The sequence below is a fragment of the Manis javanica genome, chromosome 1 (assembly GCF_040802235.1).
Source record: "Manis javanica isolate MJ-LG chromosome 1, MJ_LKY, whole genome shotgun sequence".
NCBI lineage: Eukaryota > Metazoa > Chordata > Mammalia > Pholidota > Manidae > Manis > Manis javanica.
In genome coordinates this window covers 234,915,187-234,930,624 of record NC_133156.1, presented here as the reverse complement: position 1 = coordinate 234,930,624, position 15,438 = coordinate 234,915,187, and the positions used below count along the sequence as shown (strand labels likewise).

General features: G+C 47.7%; 1 protein-coding gene and 1 long non-coding RNA gene across 22 annotated transcripts in view; one reads left to right on the top strand and one right to left on the bottom strand.

Annotated features, from left to right (window-relative positions):
- Positions 1–15,438, top strand: part of ATP6V1C2 (ATPase H+ transporting V1 subunit C2) — a 48,357-nt gene that overhangs the window by 16,917 nt on the left and 16,002 nt on the right. For 14 of the 20 annotated variants that reach the window (XR_012122736.1, XR_012122720.1, XM_073216596.1 and 11 more), the window contains 2 exons: positions 7,038–7,123; positions 8,013–8,042. Coding sequence is in view for 18 of the 20 variants with exons in the window: in XM_073216596.1 (XP_073072697.1) it covers positions 7,038–7,123; positions 8,013–8,042 (116 nt within the window). In the remaining 2 variants the exon portion in view is untranslated. The remainder of the gene's footprint in view (positions 1–7,037; positions 7,124–8,012; positions 8,043–15,438) is intronic. The other 6 variants (XM_073216600.1, XM_073216623.1, XM_073216598.1 and 3 more) reach the window with 1 other exon arrangement.
- Positions 1,302–13,440, bottom strand: LOC140844442 (uncharacterized). 2 transcript variants are annotated; one of them, XR_012122746.1, is made up of 3 exons: positions 13,310–13,440; positions 11,204–11,449; positions 1,302–3,053 (listed from the first exon to the last, which is right to left on the bottom strand). It is a non-coding gene; the product is annotated as an uncharacterized lncRNA (long non-coding RNA). The 2 variants fall into 2 exon arrangements; XR_012122745.1 differs by lacking the exon at positions 1,302–3,053 and adding an exon at positions 3,442–3,522.

Here is a 15,438-nt window from a genome sequence, read left to right as displayed (position 1 = left end):
AATACTCTCCAGTAATGCAGTACCAGCTGACACCCCTTATCACCAGGGCATTGGTATTCCTGTTCCCCAGAGTACTTGTCCGTGCTGAAATGACAAATCCCTTTTAATATATATGCTATCTGATGAGTGAAAAATGATACTTCACAGCAAGTGTGAAGTTGAGCTCTTATCCTAATGTTCAGGGGTCACTGGTGGTTGTTCTGCATGTTTCCAGGCCTCCTCATCATTAATGCTCACTAGTATTTTGAGCATCTCTTCATGTGCTTATTGGCTGTTTGTATCTTCTATGGAGAGATGTCTGTTCAAGTCCTATGCCCATTTTTGAACAGAGTTATTTGTTTTTATGTTGTTGAGTTTTAGGAGTTTTCTGTGTAGTCTAGATATTAATCTCTTACTAGATAGATAATTTACAAATATTTTCTTTCATTCTGAAATGCCTTTTTATTCTTTTGATACTGATTTTGATGCACAAAGTTGTAAAATTTTCATCTTCTCCCTTTGTCTGTTTTTGTTGTTATTGCCTGTGCTTTTGGTGCCCTATCAAAGAAATTGTTGCCTAATCCAATGTCATGAAGCTTTTGTCTTATGTTTTATTTGAGGAGTTTTATAGGTTTAGGTCTTACATTAAGTCTTTGATCCATTTTGAGTTAATTTTTAGATATGGTGCTGGGTGGGGGTCCAACTCCATTCTTTGATGAATGATAAAAGATGTTCAGTGTTCAGGGCACCATTTGTTAAAACAACTGCATGGTGTTGGCAACCTTTGTCAAAAATCATTTGACCATATATATGAGGGTTTATTTCTGGGGTCTATATTCTGTTCCATTGGTCTAGATGTCTGTCTTTCTGCCAGTGTCACACCATTTTGATTATTGTAGATTTGTAGTAAATTTTGAAATCAGGAAGTGTGAGTCCTTCAGCTTTGTTCTCCTTTCTTCAGATATTCTCCCTGCCCCTTCCCCTCTCTACCACTCCTTCCAGGGCTGCCACAGTGAGTATGTGGGTCCATGTTATGGTGTCCATGGGCCCCTTAGGCTCTGCTCATTTTTCTTCTGTCTTCTTTCTTTCTGTTCCTTAGACTCAGTCATCTCCATTGTCCTATCCTCAGGTTGGCTGAGTCTTTCTTTTGGCTTAAATCTGCCTTTGAATCTCTCTAGTGAAATTTTCATTTCAGTTATTGTACTTTCTAGCTCCAGAATTTCCTTTTGGCTCATTTTTAGGTTTTCTATCTCTTTATTGATATTTCCATTTTATTCATACTTCTTAACTTTGTCTACACCTTACTTTAGTTTTTGGGCATCTTTGAGACAGTTGTTTTAAAGTCTTTGTCTGGTAGATCTGCCATCAGTTCTTTTTCAGGGACAGTTTCTGTTGATTTATTTTTTTTCCTTTGAATGGCCATACTTTCCTGTTTTTTTGTATGCCTGTGTGTTTTTTTTGTTGAACACTGGACATTTGAATCCAGTAATGTGGTAACTCTGGAAATCATATTCTCCTTCCCCAGGATTTGCTGTTTTTGGTTATTGTTTTGCCTTTTTTTTTTTTTTTGATTGTTGTAGGCTGTCTCTGTGCTGAGGATCAGCCTGTGGTATAACCTTAATGTCTCCTTGGATCTTCTCTGAATCTTTCTCATTTTCCCCATATGCATAGTTGTTTTTGAATGCCCTAATCGTAATGTCTAGCTTCCAACGTGGGATAAAGAGAAAAATGAAGGGAGGAAAAAGAGCACTGGCCCTTTAAGTTCTTTGGCAGTCACTGTTGCTGAAGGAAGAGGGTTGTGCAGCAGTGAGGGAGGGGGACTGCAACCACATGGCCCACCTCTTAGTCTACACCTCTGGGACCAGAAGCAGCGATCAGAGCACAGAGCCTCAAAATTTGTAAGGACAGGGTCCATTTTCCCACTGACTCCTGCAAATTGTGTGCGAGCTACTCCAAGAAGACACAGCTTCCAGCCCTGCAGCCGAGCAGTGGAGGGGGGTTGCTGCTCTGTGCTAAGAGCTAAATTTGACACAAATTAACTGCAGTTTATAGTGCCAGCCTTGGAAAGTTGTAAGCCTTCAGTAGTTCCAGAGTTCCAAAATAGTTACATCAGGCAGATTCTGCCAGTACAATTTTTGTCTAGGTGGGGAGACAGATTCCTGGTGCTTGTGACTCCTTCATCATTACAGAATTCTCTCCTACTTATTACCATTTGAACCATTTTTAAGTATAGTTAAGTGGCAGTAAGTACATTCACATTGTTGTGCAATCATTACCTTCCATCTCCAGAACTCTTTCATCTTGCAAAACTGAAACTCTATTAACCCATTACACACTAACTCCTCCCACCTCCCTCAGCTCCTGGAATCTACTACTCTACTTTCTGTTTCTATGAATTTGACCCTAGGTACTTCATATAAATGGAATCACAGACTATGTGTCTTTTTGTGACTGGTTATTTCACTTAGAATAATGACATCAAGCTTCATCCATGTTGTAGTGTCAGAATTTCCTTTCTTTTAAGGCTGGAAAAGCCATGGGTGGATAAGTCACATTTTGTTTATCCATTTTTCCATTGACAGACACTCAGACTGCTTCCATCTTTTGGCTATTGTAAATAATGCTATGATGTTTATTGTTATTTAGTATTATTCTTTTATTTAATTATTATTCATTAATTTTTTATTATTTATTTTGCTCCTTTTATTTTCATCTTACAAAAGTAAGATGGTGTCTTAATTCAAACATGCATTACAGAAATACATAGAAAGGGAAAGTCCCTATTCTTGTCCCATGTAACCAGTAATACTTGGCATTTTTTCTTTCAGGATTCTCATTTAGGTATACACTAATATATAATTTTTTAGTGGAATTATATACTGTACATGGTTAAACATTTTAAATAGTTTATTTGGAGCTAATTTCAAAGTTCCAGAAAAGTTGAGACTATTACAATTCCCATATTCCCTTTACCACATCTACTTTCTCTTCTCTCTTGCTTTTTTATCAAGTCTTCCAACAGTGAGCTTCAGTTGTGACATTCCTTTACTTCTAAACACCTTAAAGTGCATTTCCTAAAAACAAGGACATTCTCTTAGAGAACCTTAGTGCAATGATCAAAATCAGGAATAACATTATTTAATCTACTGGTTTTACTTGTCTATCACCAATCATCTCAACAGTGTCCTTCATAACAAAAGAAAATCTCGTATTTTCTTAGAAAATGATAAACATTGAGATGACTTCCTGGCTCTTACAATTAATTGTCATGTCTCTTTAGCCTCTAAACTGGAACAGTTATTCAGACTACCGTTGACCTTTATGACATTGACTGTTGAGTCCAGGCCAGTTATTTTGTAAAATACACCTTCGCTTGAATTCATTTGATGTTTCCTCATGACTGTATTCAGGTTACACACTTTTGACAGGAATACCATAGAAATGACATCGTGATCTTCTCAACCCATCATATCAGGAGATACATGTTGCCCATCTCTCCCACTACTAGTGATGTTAACTTTGGTCACTGGGTTAATATAGGATCTGCAGTAAAAAAAAAATGTTTAAATTCACATACAGTGAAATGTACATGTCTTAAGCAAACAGACTGATGTGTTTTGTTGGCTACATCAATTTAAGCAACACTGCAATCAAGATTACCTACTGTTTGCAATTTTTTAAATTAAAAATATGATTTATAGATCTTTCCTTATGGACCAGAACACATTTTTGCCAAGCATTTTAGAGGAAGGAGGCAGGGTTTAGTTTAGACCAGCATTGAAGGGCATTGAAGCGCAATGAAGGGTTTGGCTTCTGGAGTCATGTAGACTTGGGACCAGTTTCTGCTCTGACACTTGTTACTCTGTATAGGTGACTTTTGCTAAGTCTTAATTTTTCATCTTTAAAATGGAGATGTTACCTATAAGAATTGAGTCCCTGAAACATAAATGCGTCAGTCAGTAAAACCCATAAAGGATATGAATACACTATTCAGAGAAAACAGCCATTTAGAGTCAATAAACCTATGAAAAGATGGTCAGCCTCACTGGTGATCAAAGAGATGCAAATCAGAGCAACACTGAGATATAATTTTTCAGCTATCAGATTGGCAGAGATATAAAAGATTCGTGATACCTAATGTTGGCAAGGGTGTAGGGAAGCAGGCTTTCTCATCTATTGTTGGGAGGAATGTACACTGGCTCTGCTCTGTATATTCGGAGGGTAGTCTGGCCTGTCTGTTGCACCCTTTAGCTCACTAGTTACTCTTTAACAATCTCTTCTACCTCTGTACCTGCACAAATGGCATAATACGTGTATTATTGCAACATCCTATCACAGCAGAAACAACCCAAATGTCCACTAGTAGAATTAGTTATGATACAGCCATGCAAGGATATACTGTGCAATAGAGGCAAGGAAGGAGAGAGCTCTTGTCTGATATGAGGGGGTGCTCACTCGAGCTGTGAAGTGAAAGAAGTAAACTGAGAACAGCATACAAACAATGAGATTCTTTCCAATGAGAAAAAATGGTGATTCAGTAATACTACAGTTTACTGATGACTGTCAATGATCACAGCTAGGTCAGTTCCATTTGTGTTAATGTTCAGTAAGTGACTTTTCCAGCAGTCGTCAGACCAGGTTATTCTGAGATGTCCCATGCTGGCGTACGCACCTGAGGGCCACCCTTGACATAGTTAACTTCATAGAGGACAGAACTGTGAGCAGTGAAGAGTCATTAACAGAATGACTGGATTCTGTTTTTAGGTCGATTAGGAAGGAAGTATGTGTGTTATTTTAGGTGCTACGGAGGGCCAGAGTTCCTTTTCTCATTCAACAAACATTTCCTGGGCAGTGGCTGTGCACCGGGTGTTATGGTGGGGGCTGGAGTTACCACTCCCTTCATGTAAACAAGGAATTACTCGAGGATTACAGAGGACATAGTAATAAGAGACATGTACCCTTGCAATGATGGTGAGAGGAACCGTTGACAGCATTAGCATAAAGCCCCCTGAGAGCAGGGACTCTGTTTTGTTCCCAGTTTCTATGTTCCTAGCTCTATGAACAGGGCTTGGCACACAGTTGCTTAACATGGAATTTGCTGAATGAGTGAATGAATGCACGAAGGAATGTACTGAGTCGGGATCCTAACAGATAAGAGAGAGGAGAGTCCGTTTATAAAGGGAAATACCATTGTCCGTGGGCAGCAGGAGAACCAGCAGGGGTGGGATGGGAACCCAGGCAGGCAGATGGAGGGACGCTGCCGCCCCTCGGCTGGAGTTGATAAGAGTTTAATGGAACTGGGAAGCAACCAGTCTCACCGCCCCCACCCCTCCACCACTTCTGTTCTGCCTAGTGCCCTTGAGCCAGAGGCAGAGAGTAGGGACCCGGTCCCCCAGGCTGCGGAGAACAGGAGAGCACAGCTGAGATCAGCCACAACCTCCCCGGGACCTGGCACTTTCCATGCATTGCCCCAAACCCTACGAAGAGCAAAAAAGCTGTGATGTGAGCCATGTCATCCCCATCTCGTAGTTAAGTACGCAGGATGAGGCTGGCTAAGTAATTTGCCCAAGTTATGATAGTAGGATGCAGAACTACTATGCTAAGAACTGCTAACACATTGGTGGACATTCAAGCCCAGGATGGGCCACAGGGACTGCAGAGACAGCAGTGCAGCCCAGTGGCCGAGAGCCCTGGAGTCCACAGCTGGACTGGGTGGTTGGGGGTGCAACTTCTCTGGGGCTCAGTTTCTCCATCTGTAAATTTGGTAATACCCATCTTTGGAAATTTGACTGGTATCTCACTTAATCCAAGAATGTTTGGCACTTGGAAGACACCACCGCATGGTAGGTGTTAGCAAAAGAAAATCTCAACTCACATCAACCATGGGAGTGTTAAGTTTTTAGAAACATACCAGAATGTGTATTTATACTTCGGTTTTTCAGCTTTTGATCATGAACACACATTACTTTGATAGGGAAACAAATTGCTTCTCGCCTCCCTCTCTTCCCTTCTTCCTTTTATCTGGGGCCTTCCTGAGCCCTCCCCTGCCTCCGTTTTGGCCCAAGCCCCCTGGCCTCCAGGCTGAGTGGCCAACCTGGTCAGTGCCTGACAACAGAAGACCAGGCCCCGTGTTCCCCATTTGGAATCCAGTGGCCTGACCACCCTCCCTGCTGACACTGTCCCCCCACTGGGGCGGGAGAGCGCGGGGAGAGGGCCTGACGCAAAACCTGGGCTCATCAGAACTTTCTGACTTTCGTCCTAGCTTGGCATGTTTTCCAATTAGACCTCTAATTGCTCAGCCGCCAGGAGTGACACTGCTTACTGGATGCTTGGTGCCTGATTAGTTACATTAACATTTATAATAATCCTGCAAAATGAGTATGACCCGCATCTTAGAGATAAGAGAACTGAGGCTCCGGGAGACCAGCGGAGCCCTGCGAGTCTGAGTCCTCCTGCCTCCAAACCATCTACCTGGCTCCTGTTTTCTCAGACTTTCTGAAGCCTTTGGTATATTTTTCTGGAGGCTTAAAAAGTTTCAATTTTGTAATTTTAAAAGCAGGATTGGATTATAATAGAAAATGTGTAAAATTGGAAGAACATTTTCACAAAGCTGCAGCCATGCTGTCCGTATATGTTTTTATCTTGTTTTTTCCCATGTAACATCATAATACATGCCTTGTTCCACAGTATTAGAAATTCTTTGTAAACTCTCTTTTCAGTGGCTGCCTAATAATCCCTCAGTTGAATATACCATCATTTACTTAAACAATCCCCTATTGTCGAACTTTCCAGTGGTTTCCAGTTTTTTTGCTGTCAGCAACAGCACTGTGGAGAACATCTTTTTATTCAGAAAGCTTTTTCTGTTTGTCCTATTTCCTTAAGATAGTTTCCCAGAAGTGGAAATACTGGTTCAGAGGCTATTAACATTTTAAGTCTCTTCATGGACACTGCCAAATTCTTCCCCCAAGGGTGGTGCCCACCCCCTTTCCCCCCAGCATTCTGTGAGTATTCTGAGGGCAGTTCCCTGTTCTAAACGGCCTTTTGTTCTCTTCCCAAAGCCTCATAAAGAGAATGGCTCAGAGTGTGGTAGAAGTCATGGAAGACGCAAAGGGGAAGGTTCAGGAGAACCTCCTGGCCAACGGAGGTAGGTCACCAGCGTCTTCTTATTCCAGTGCTTTCTCAGCCCATCTGGAGCCCTGGCTGTGGCCACACAGCAGCTGAATCGATACGGGCCCCATGGAGGCTCTGAATTGACATGTCAGACAAAGGCTACACATGCTTGTAGCTCAACAGCCCTGCTATTTTGCAGGCATGCCCCCGGCAGTGTATAGTCCTGCTGCCACATTTCTGAAGGATCTGGCATTTCACCTGAAGCTGAACTCCTCAGTGAAACTGGAAGTGAAGATGGGTTCAGTGAGCTCTAATGGTTGGTTGGGCCGCCCTCCTTCCCTGTCAGCCTCCACTCTATCCCGCATGGAAAATTCCAGCACGCCCAACCGATTTATCCTTCCCCGAACAAGGTTGAGAAATGCCTTCTGTGCTGAGGAATGCCTCAAACTTAAGTCTTAAATTGCCCAGTAAATAGACACCAAAAACACACTGTGTAGCATGTTCATAAATTTGGAATTTCTGCCTCCCCTGCTGCTAGGATAAATCTCTAGATTCCAACAATATTTTGGTCCATTCATTGTGAACATACAATTTAAGTGCACTTGTAGTGGGCAAGACAAACTTTGAATTAGGTATTTAATTGGAAACTAGAAACTTTGAGACTTTGAAAACTTAAGAATTAGGTTATTAGGTTTAATTATCTGTAGAGGTAATTAAACCTGTCACTCTATGCATTCATATATATGGAAAATGAGAGTATATATCCTATATTTACTGTATCATTTGTTATAAATTCATGCTTTTCCCTCTTGGGAAAGGCTTTTATTTGTTGAAATTGACACATGGAAATGTTCATACTGCCAACACCAAACCTGGCTTTGCATGTTAATGTGGCTGAATAACTTCACCTTATTACATTGCAGGTTTGAAGGAGAAAATGAAATGTTTAAAGAGTAGGTTCTGCACTGTTTGCCGTGTGTCTGCTCAGTGTGATGCCTGCATGTCCCTAGGAAGGTGGAATCTCAGTCTGGTTGTAGGGGTACAGTGATCAGGTTACGATGGATTCCTCAAGTGACAACCTCGGAGCTTGGTCACTATATCCATATGACACAGATAACACCTATTTTATTCCTTTGCTGTTTTCTCACATCTCCCCTGCAGTGCTGCATGCCTCCTGGAACGGGGAATGCTTTGGCTGTGGAATTCAAGACAGACTTCTGCACCTTCGGGTTTGCAGTCTGCCCCTTGCCTTGATGGCTGTCCCCAACATCTTCCTGCCTGCTCTTCAAGGCTGGCTGTTTTGCAGTCGCTGGCAGCTGAAATGCCAGGCTGAGCTTTGTGTGGCCATGCTGGGGTTCATTCATACAAGGAGCCTTCCTCTCCTGAGCCTCCTTGGGGAGTCCCTGTGCCCAAGGAGGCCATTCCCAGTTTCAGTGTTCAAAGGAGACATTTGTGGGGTTTTGTCCAATCTGCTCAAACTGGTAGAATTAAAGCCAGCAAATCCTTTCAGGACCAAAATAAATCTTTACAGATGGGAAGTTACCAAAATGCCATCCCAAAAGCAATCTGTTTGTTACACTGAGAATTCCGGCTGAGCTAATAAAACATTATTTTAAGTTGATCGCCGGATCTTATTTCCCAGCAGGTTACTTGTAGGGCCCTAGAGAAGAGCAGACTTGAGGCAGAGTGCTGCTTCTCTACGGAGAAACCTGGACTTGAGGGCACAAGGATTCGAGCTCACGTTGAAGTGCTGTTTACTTTAGTGAGAATGCTTACATTCCACTCAAAATCCACATCACTTAAAATTAGATGCAATTACTCCACCGTCTCCATTCCCTCTGCAGATGGCACCTCTCTTCTCGGGAGGAGGAAATTCAGCTTTGTTTGTTTGTATAACGTGTTTCCTTATCTCTAGACCTCTTGAGAATTGGTCCCCATGACCTCCAAGGCTAGAGCTGCTGAAGCTTGTTCTGAGCACCAGCCTCGTGCAAACAAAGGTCAAGGGGCCGCGCCCAGGGCCGACCCTGAACAGCCATAACAAATGCTAGCATAGTGAAGGTTCTGAAAAGTATCGCAGCAAGAGACCTTTTCAAACTTCATGTGGCTCAGGCTTCCCCCGTGTTATCTGGGGGGACCTCTTTTTCTTCTGCAGAGTACCCACCTGAACTAATGATTGATGGTTAACTGGAGAAACTCAGTGTTGCCCCCAGCAGGTGGGATTTTACTCCGAAGTCCTCCAGGGAACACCCCGGAAGTCAGGGTGACGATGTGTGGAGCACCAGCACCGGCCTCGCAGTGCTCAGACTTGGTCCTGCTGGACAACATGCTTTGTGACCTTGGCAGGTCACCTGTCTGGGTCTCGGGCTTCTCACCCATTAATGGATTTAAAATCCCTTTATAAGCTCTTCGCCTTGTCTGGGCATCTTTTGTCTTCATATGTCCCTTGCGTGTAGCTGAGCTTTGAGAATGGGAGGATGTAGATGCGTTTGATCGCAGTAGGAGTGGAGCAGATACGCCGTTGTCTGCCCTGGGCCCTGGGAGGTGCGCAGCGGTCATAAACACCCGAAGGCCCCTCTGGCTGACTGGGTGACAGGCTGAAGACCACGTGGCCACAGGTCCTTCGTTCTGCTGCCTGCTGGGAAGGCCTTGTTTTGAATCTCAGATGAGATCATTGTTGTCTAAGAGGTGCTGCCTGTGTAGTGTGTTTTGACTCACAGTGAGCCTGCCTGGGTCAGGGTGGGACCTCACAGGCCATCAATCCAAGACCTGAATTGCTCCCTCCAAAACCAGGCTTCTCTGACTCCAGTCAAGGGAGGGGAGAGAGGCCTGTTGTTTCCTGAGCAGGCAGATGGCGGGACACGGCACCAGGGATGCTGGGGGGTCCAGGGACTGCACTTCCTGAGCCGTGTTCTCACCAAAGGCACTGTGGGGGCAGGGCTGCCCTTGGGTGTGTGACCTGGGGCAAGGGCCTGTGGCTGGAGCTGGAGCTGGTGCTCGGAGGTGGGGGAGGAGGGGAGGTCACACTCACGAAGCAGAGGTTTCTTAAGGTTTCTGCAGGGAGGTCTGTGTGGCCTCCCTGCCTTCCTCCCTTTCTCCTTCCTTCACTGGACACTCCCACATTGCTGTTGGGTGCCCTGCACTATGCTGGGTGCCAGGCATTCAGAGATGATGCCTTCCAAGAGCTTGTGGCCTGGGGTACAGATGCACAGCAGTCCACATGCTGCGATGGCAGTGGAGACAACCCCAAGGAGGTGGGCTGAGTCTTAAAGGAATGACAGGAGTTCTTCTAGTGGAAACAGGGACACATTCTTTTTTATCTGAATGCCTTAAAGGCCTTGGAATTTGTGAAACACAGGGAAACAAGAGCTCAGTCTGAAATGTGTCTCTTCTAGGCAGCCCAGAGGTGCAAGTTAGTACAATGACCGGGGTTATCAGGGAGAGTCCTGGACGAGCACCTGCGCTGTGCTGGGCACTGTGATGGGCTCTGTGGGCCCAGAGGCAGTAGCTGTCCTCAGGGAGTCTGAAGGCAAGGGAATCAGGGGTGATCACCCAGCATCCTTGTCGTAAAGGAGCAGGCAAGTGCCCGTGGGCTCAGGCTGGCAGGGGGATGGATGGTGGGATGGCTCTCCGGGGCTGGCCTCTGCCTGGATGCTGAAGGAAAAGCAGCAGTGAGAGACAGGGCAGCTTGGCATGGGTGCTGGTGTCCCTGTGGTGTGCCGGAGGTGGCAGAGGTGGCAGGAGAAGGGAGAGATCTGGCTGGCACTACCACCAGGGGCTGGCCCATAGGACTCAAGACGGTTCCTGCCCGTGGGCATGTGCATCTCGGGGTGCGGCCTGCCTGTGCCTGGCCCACAGCTTCACTAAGTGGGCCTGACAACTGCTGTGGCGCCAGGAGGATCCCTCAAGACCTCCTGCTTCTGCCTCTGACCACACCCCCTGCTGTTATCCTGCTGGTAATTCAGTTCCTCCCAGGCCTGGACCCTTCCTACAAAGTCATTTGCGCATCATATGTGGCACACAAATTCATATTAGTACCAGATTAATACCAAAATCTGCATTGGTCTGCTCAGGTTGCCGTAACAAAACACCTAAGCAACAGGCGCTTCTCACTCACGGTTCTGACGGCTGGAGGTCTGAGATCAGGGTGCCGGCAGGGCTGCTTCCTCTGCTGTGTCCTCACCTGGGCTTTTCCTGGGTGCGATGGAGCCCTGGTGCCTCTTCCCCCAGGGACACAGGCCCTGGCAGCAGGGCTCCCCTTGGACGGGGCCGGGAAGGAAGCATGGTGCTCCGGGTGCTCTCGTTCATTGTCTCATTTCATGGTGGCGGTTAAGTAACTTATGCTGGGCCAGTTTCCTCATCTCTAAAACAGAGATAATAGGATTTAATAGGGTTGCCAGTTAAGTGAAGTAATTCATGTGTCCTGGCTAAGGTAAATGACCTGTAAATGCCATCTGCCTTAACAGTTATTATCAGCAGCTGCATTGTCCTTATTTTAAGGCCCTTCTGGGCTTCCGTGTGCTGCCAGCTCTGCCAGCAGGCCACGTCCCTTCTCTGAGCCCACTGCACTTCCGTCTGCCCTTGGGGGACTTGCCCACCTGTGTGTCAAACCCTAGCCTGTCCTGAGCTGAGCGTGTCTCCTCTCCCCTCTGCCCCACCCCACACTGCCCCTTTTGTGGCTGCCTGGCTAATGACTGTCTCCCTCCAGCCAGTCACCCAGCCGGGAAATCCTGGCATCCCTGAGCCTCCCTCATGGTCTGTGGCCTTGTCCCCTTGTGAGTCAACCCTCCCCACTCTGCTCCCAGAGCTCTGGTCCCTCTTACTGTGCCTTCTCTCCCACACTCGCCCCTGGTTCTGTCCCCCAAAGACCCCCTCCATTCCACACCAGCCCTAGGAACTCCCAGTGCATGAATGTCTGCCTTGCCCATGGGTTTCAGCCCCGGGCAAGTTCACTATGGATTCAATGTGACCAAAGAAATTGACAGCAAAACGTTCTTGGGGTGAAAGGGTTATACCCAACTTTACTTCCAGGTGGCAGGTCAGTCACTAGAATCCCGTTCACTCAGAGCGAGTCTGCAGGCAGCAAGCCGGTCTCTGCCTCTGGGCCCCTCTATCCACACAGCCATCCCACGCAGCTGTCCTCTGGGCCTCTCTGCACAGCCGTCCCACACAGCCGTCCTCTGGGCCTCTGTCCTCGGCACTGCCCCCACTCCAGCCTCTGCTCTGCTCTCCTGCAGCCTTGCGGCCCTGCCACTGTGTCACGCCCAGAGCACTGGGCGGAGCTCTTTATATAAAGTCAACAGCCATATATTGCCCACAGGTGTGCAGTGAGCTAGTCAGCCAGGGCCAGGGGAGAATCCTGGCCCCAGGAACTCTCATTTTATCCACACTCCACCCCTCCAGGATTCTCTCCTCTCAGTCTATGTGCCCTTAGTCCTCTGCAATGGTCCCTGTGCGAGGAAGCTCAAACATTGTTCTCCAGCCTCTCCAGCAAAAAGTCCTGCAGACACACAGGCCGGACTCGTGGCTCTGTCTGACCTCTGCCTCTTTGGTCTTAATGGCTGGAACTGCTGCTCTGGTTTCAGCTGATGCAATATCTCCAGTAAGATCCTATTTGGCTTCCCGTCTAATTTCCTTCCATCTGCTCCTGCCCATATTAAGTCAACCCACAACTGGGTCCTCGTAACCCACACGGGGCCCCTCAAATTCCTCCTGTAAAGGTCTTCTTTCTTTCCAGGTTCTTGTTGCTTCAGCTACTGTATGTGTCACCTCACATTTTGTAATCGCTGCCTCAAGGTGGGCTGCACTGTCAGGGAAGACAGCGTTCCGATCTCTGATCCCAACAGAACAATTCCATCCACCCCCAAGTCCCACAGACACAGGAGCCAAGCTGATATTGACTCCGAGGGCTTCTGCCTAAACCGGGAGCCCAAACCCACCAGCTCAGCCTGAGTATAGGGGTGGACCACAGAGTGCCCCCCGACCCGGGGAGGGGCTGCTCCTCTCCTGGGGGGACTTTCAGCTGCTGGGTCTTTATTTTCTTTACAACCACTGGGCATGCTTTCAATACAGTTGGGGCCAGTGCCTCCGGCACCACCCCTTCATCCTTCCCCAGCTCCTCCATTTTTGGGGCTGATGGCCCCTTTCTCTCCCCTCCCCCGAGTGCCTCCTCTGCTACAGTGCCTCACAGCAATGGCAGCTCAGTCTTTAGAAGCTCTCTTACCTTCAGCTCAATGCTGTGCAGCTGACGTTCTCGTGCCACCTCTTGCATCGAGGCCATCTCCTTCCTCAGGGAACCCATAGAGGTTTGTGGCTCGTGTTCTCATGCCGCCCTTTCTTGGGTCTCTTCTGTAGACCTTTTTAATACTGTGAGAAGCAGCTAGCCCACAGTCCCCACTGCCTCACGGGCACGCTGCTTCTCAAAGGATCTACTTATACCAAGGGCCACTCCTACAGCCTCAGGTGGCACCTCCACTTGCCTCCAGTCCTGGGGTGGGGCCCAGTCCTCTAGGAGGCAAGCCACCTCAGACCACATACCCATTGGGGGACGATCCATCGTTTTCCTATTCACAGGGGCAGCCCGCTGAAGCACCCCTTCCATAAGGGCAGCTTGTCTTTTTCCTTGGTCAACACTGAACCCTGCCAACTTTTGCCAATTGTCTTGCCAATGGGTTTCAGCCCTGGGCAAGTTCACTATGGATTCAGTGTGACCAAAGAAATTGATAGCAAAACGTTCTTGGGGTGAAAGGGATATACTTAGCTTTATTTCCAGGTGGCAGGTCAGTCACTAGAATCCCGTTCACTCAGAACGAGTCTGCAGGCAGCAAGCCGATCTCTGCCTCTGGACCCCTCTGTCCGCACAGCCGTCCTCTGGGCCTCTGTCCTCGGTGCTGCCACCACTCCAGCCTCATGCTCTGCTCTGTTCTCCTGCAGCCTTGCAGCCCTGCCACCGTGTTGTGCCCAGAGCACTGGGAGGAGCTCTTTATATAGAGTCAATAGCCATGTATTGCCCACAGGTGTGCAGTGAGCTAGTCAACCAGGGCCAGGGGAGAATACTGGCCACAGGAACTCTCGTTTTATCCACAATGTCTTTGGCTGCATGCAGCCCCTGAGGCTGCCATCCTGACCTGCTTGGTGACCACTTTCAGCACTTCTGTTGGGGTTAGAGTGATGTGTGTCCAATTCCTGGCACAAGGTGGGGGCTCAGTAGTGGCCTAGTAGCTTAGTCACCATAGGAAAAAGTGCAGACACAGCCCTTCACGACCCTGCCCTGCCCCTCCTGTCCCATCAGTGTGTCCTGGTGACTCCTTGTGCCCTGACACCTGAGGTTCACCTGTTCTCGTCACCTCACACCCAACGCCCTCCTTCACTGGCAACGTGGCAAACTCCTGTTGCCTTAGGCCTTTCATGAATACAGGGTCCCAGCAACCCCCTGTCCTCCCAGGAAGTCAGGTGCCTCCTGCAGCTCCCCATCTTGGCGGACTTCGGTTCCAGCTCACAGGTGTGACGTGTGTCTGGTTGCCTCCTTGAGGGAGTGTGGTCCCTTCCCCCCCTGGCAGCGAGCTGGTGCTCAGTGAAGGCGGCTGCCTCTGAGTCCCTCTCACTTGCAGGTGGAGATACTGGAAAGCAGGCCGGTGTGCTCATGACCTGGGCTGAGACTCCAGTACAGGAAGATCCTGCTGGGGTGGCCATCTCTGCAGTTAGTAGAAGGGGTGATCTGTAGGGTGGAACCAGCAGGGGGCGCCGGGGGCGCACTTTAATGTGCATGGAGCTAATCTGAAGAGTGGGCACTCCAGAGGTGCACTGGACCCCCTCCCGCCCCCCCCGCATTGCTCAGGTGAGGAGCTGCAGGTGCAGAGGGTTTAGTTAGTTCAGGCCCAGCAGCTCTGAAGCAGCCCAACTGCACCCGATGGTGCTTGTCAGAGTTCATCTCAGCACCTTTCCTCCACCGCAGCTGCTTAGAGAACCATGGCACCCTGACAACAGCCGTTTAGGTTTTTCTGAGGGAAAAGTAAGAGAAAAAAGGAAATTTTTTGAGAAAACACTGATATGTTCTACTGACTATAAACTCTTATGTAAAGAATATACACTGAAAAATGCACATCTGCACCAGATAGTAAAAACCCCATTCACAGGCTCCTGCATTTGGCTAATGTCTAAAATGCCTTCTTTAGAACAGACCATGTGTGTGGAAATCGCCCATCCAGTGCTTTGTCTGGTGCGAGGCAGGGAGAGGCTGTCCTGAGAGCAGGTGGCACCCATGACTGGCTGGGTGGTCTTGGGGGTCGGCTTGCAGCTCTCTGGGTGCCTCCTTATCCCTTGAGACAGAACGACAACCCAGCAGGGGAGTGT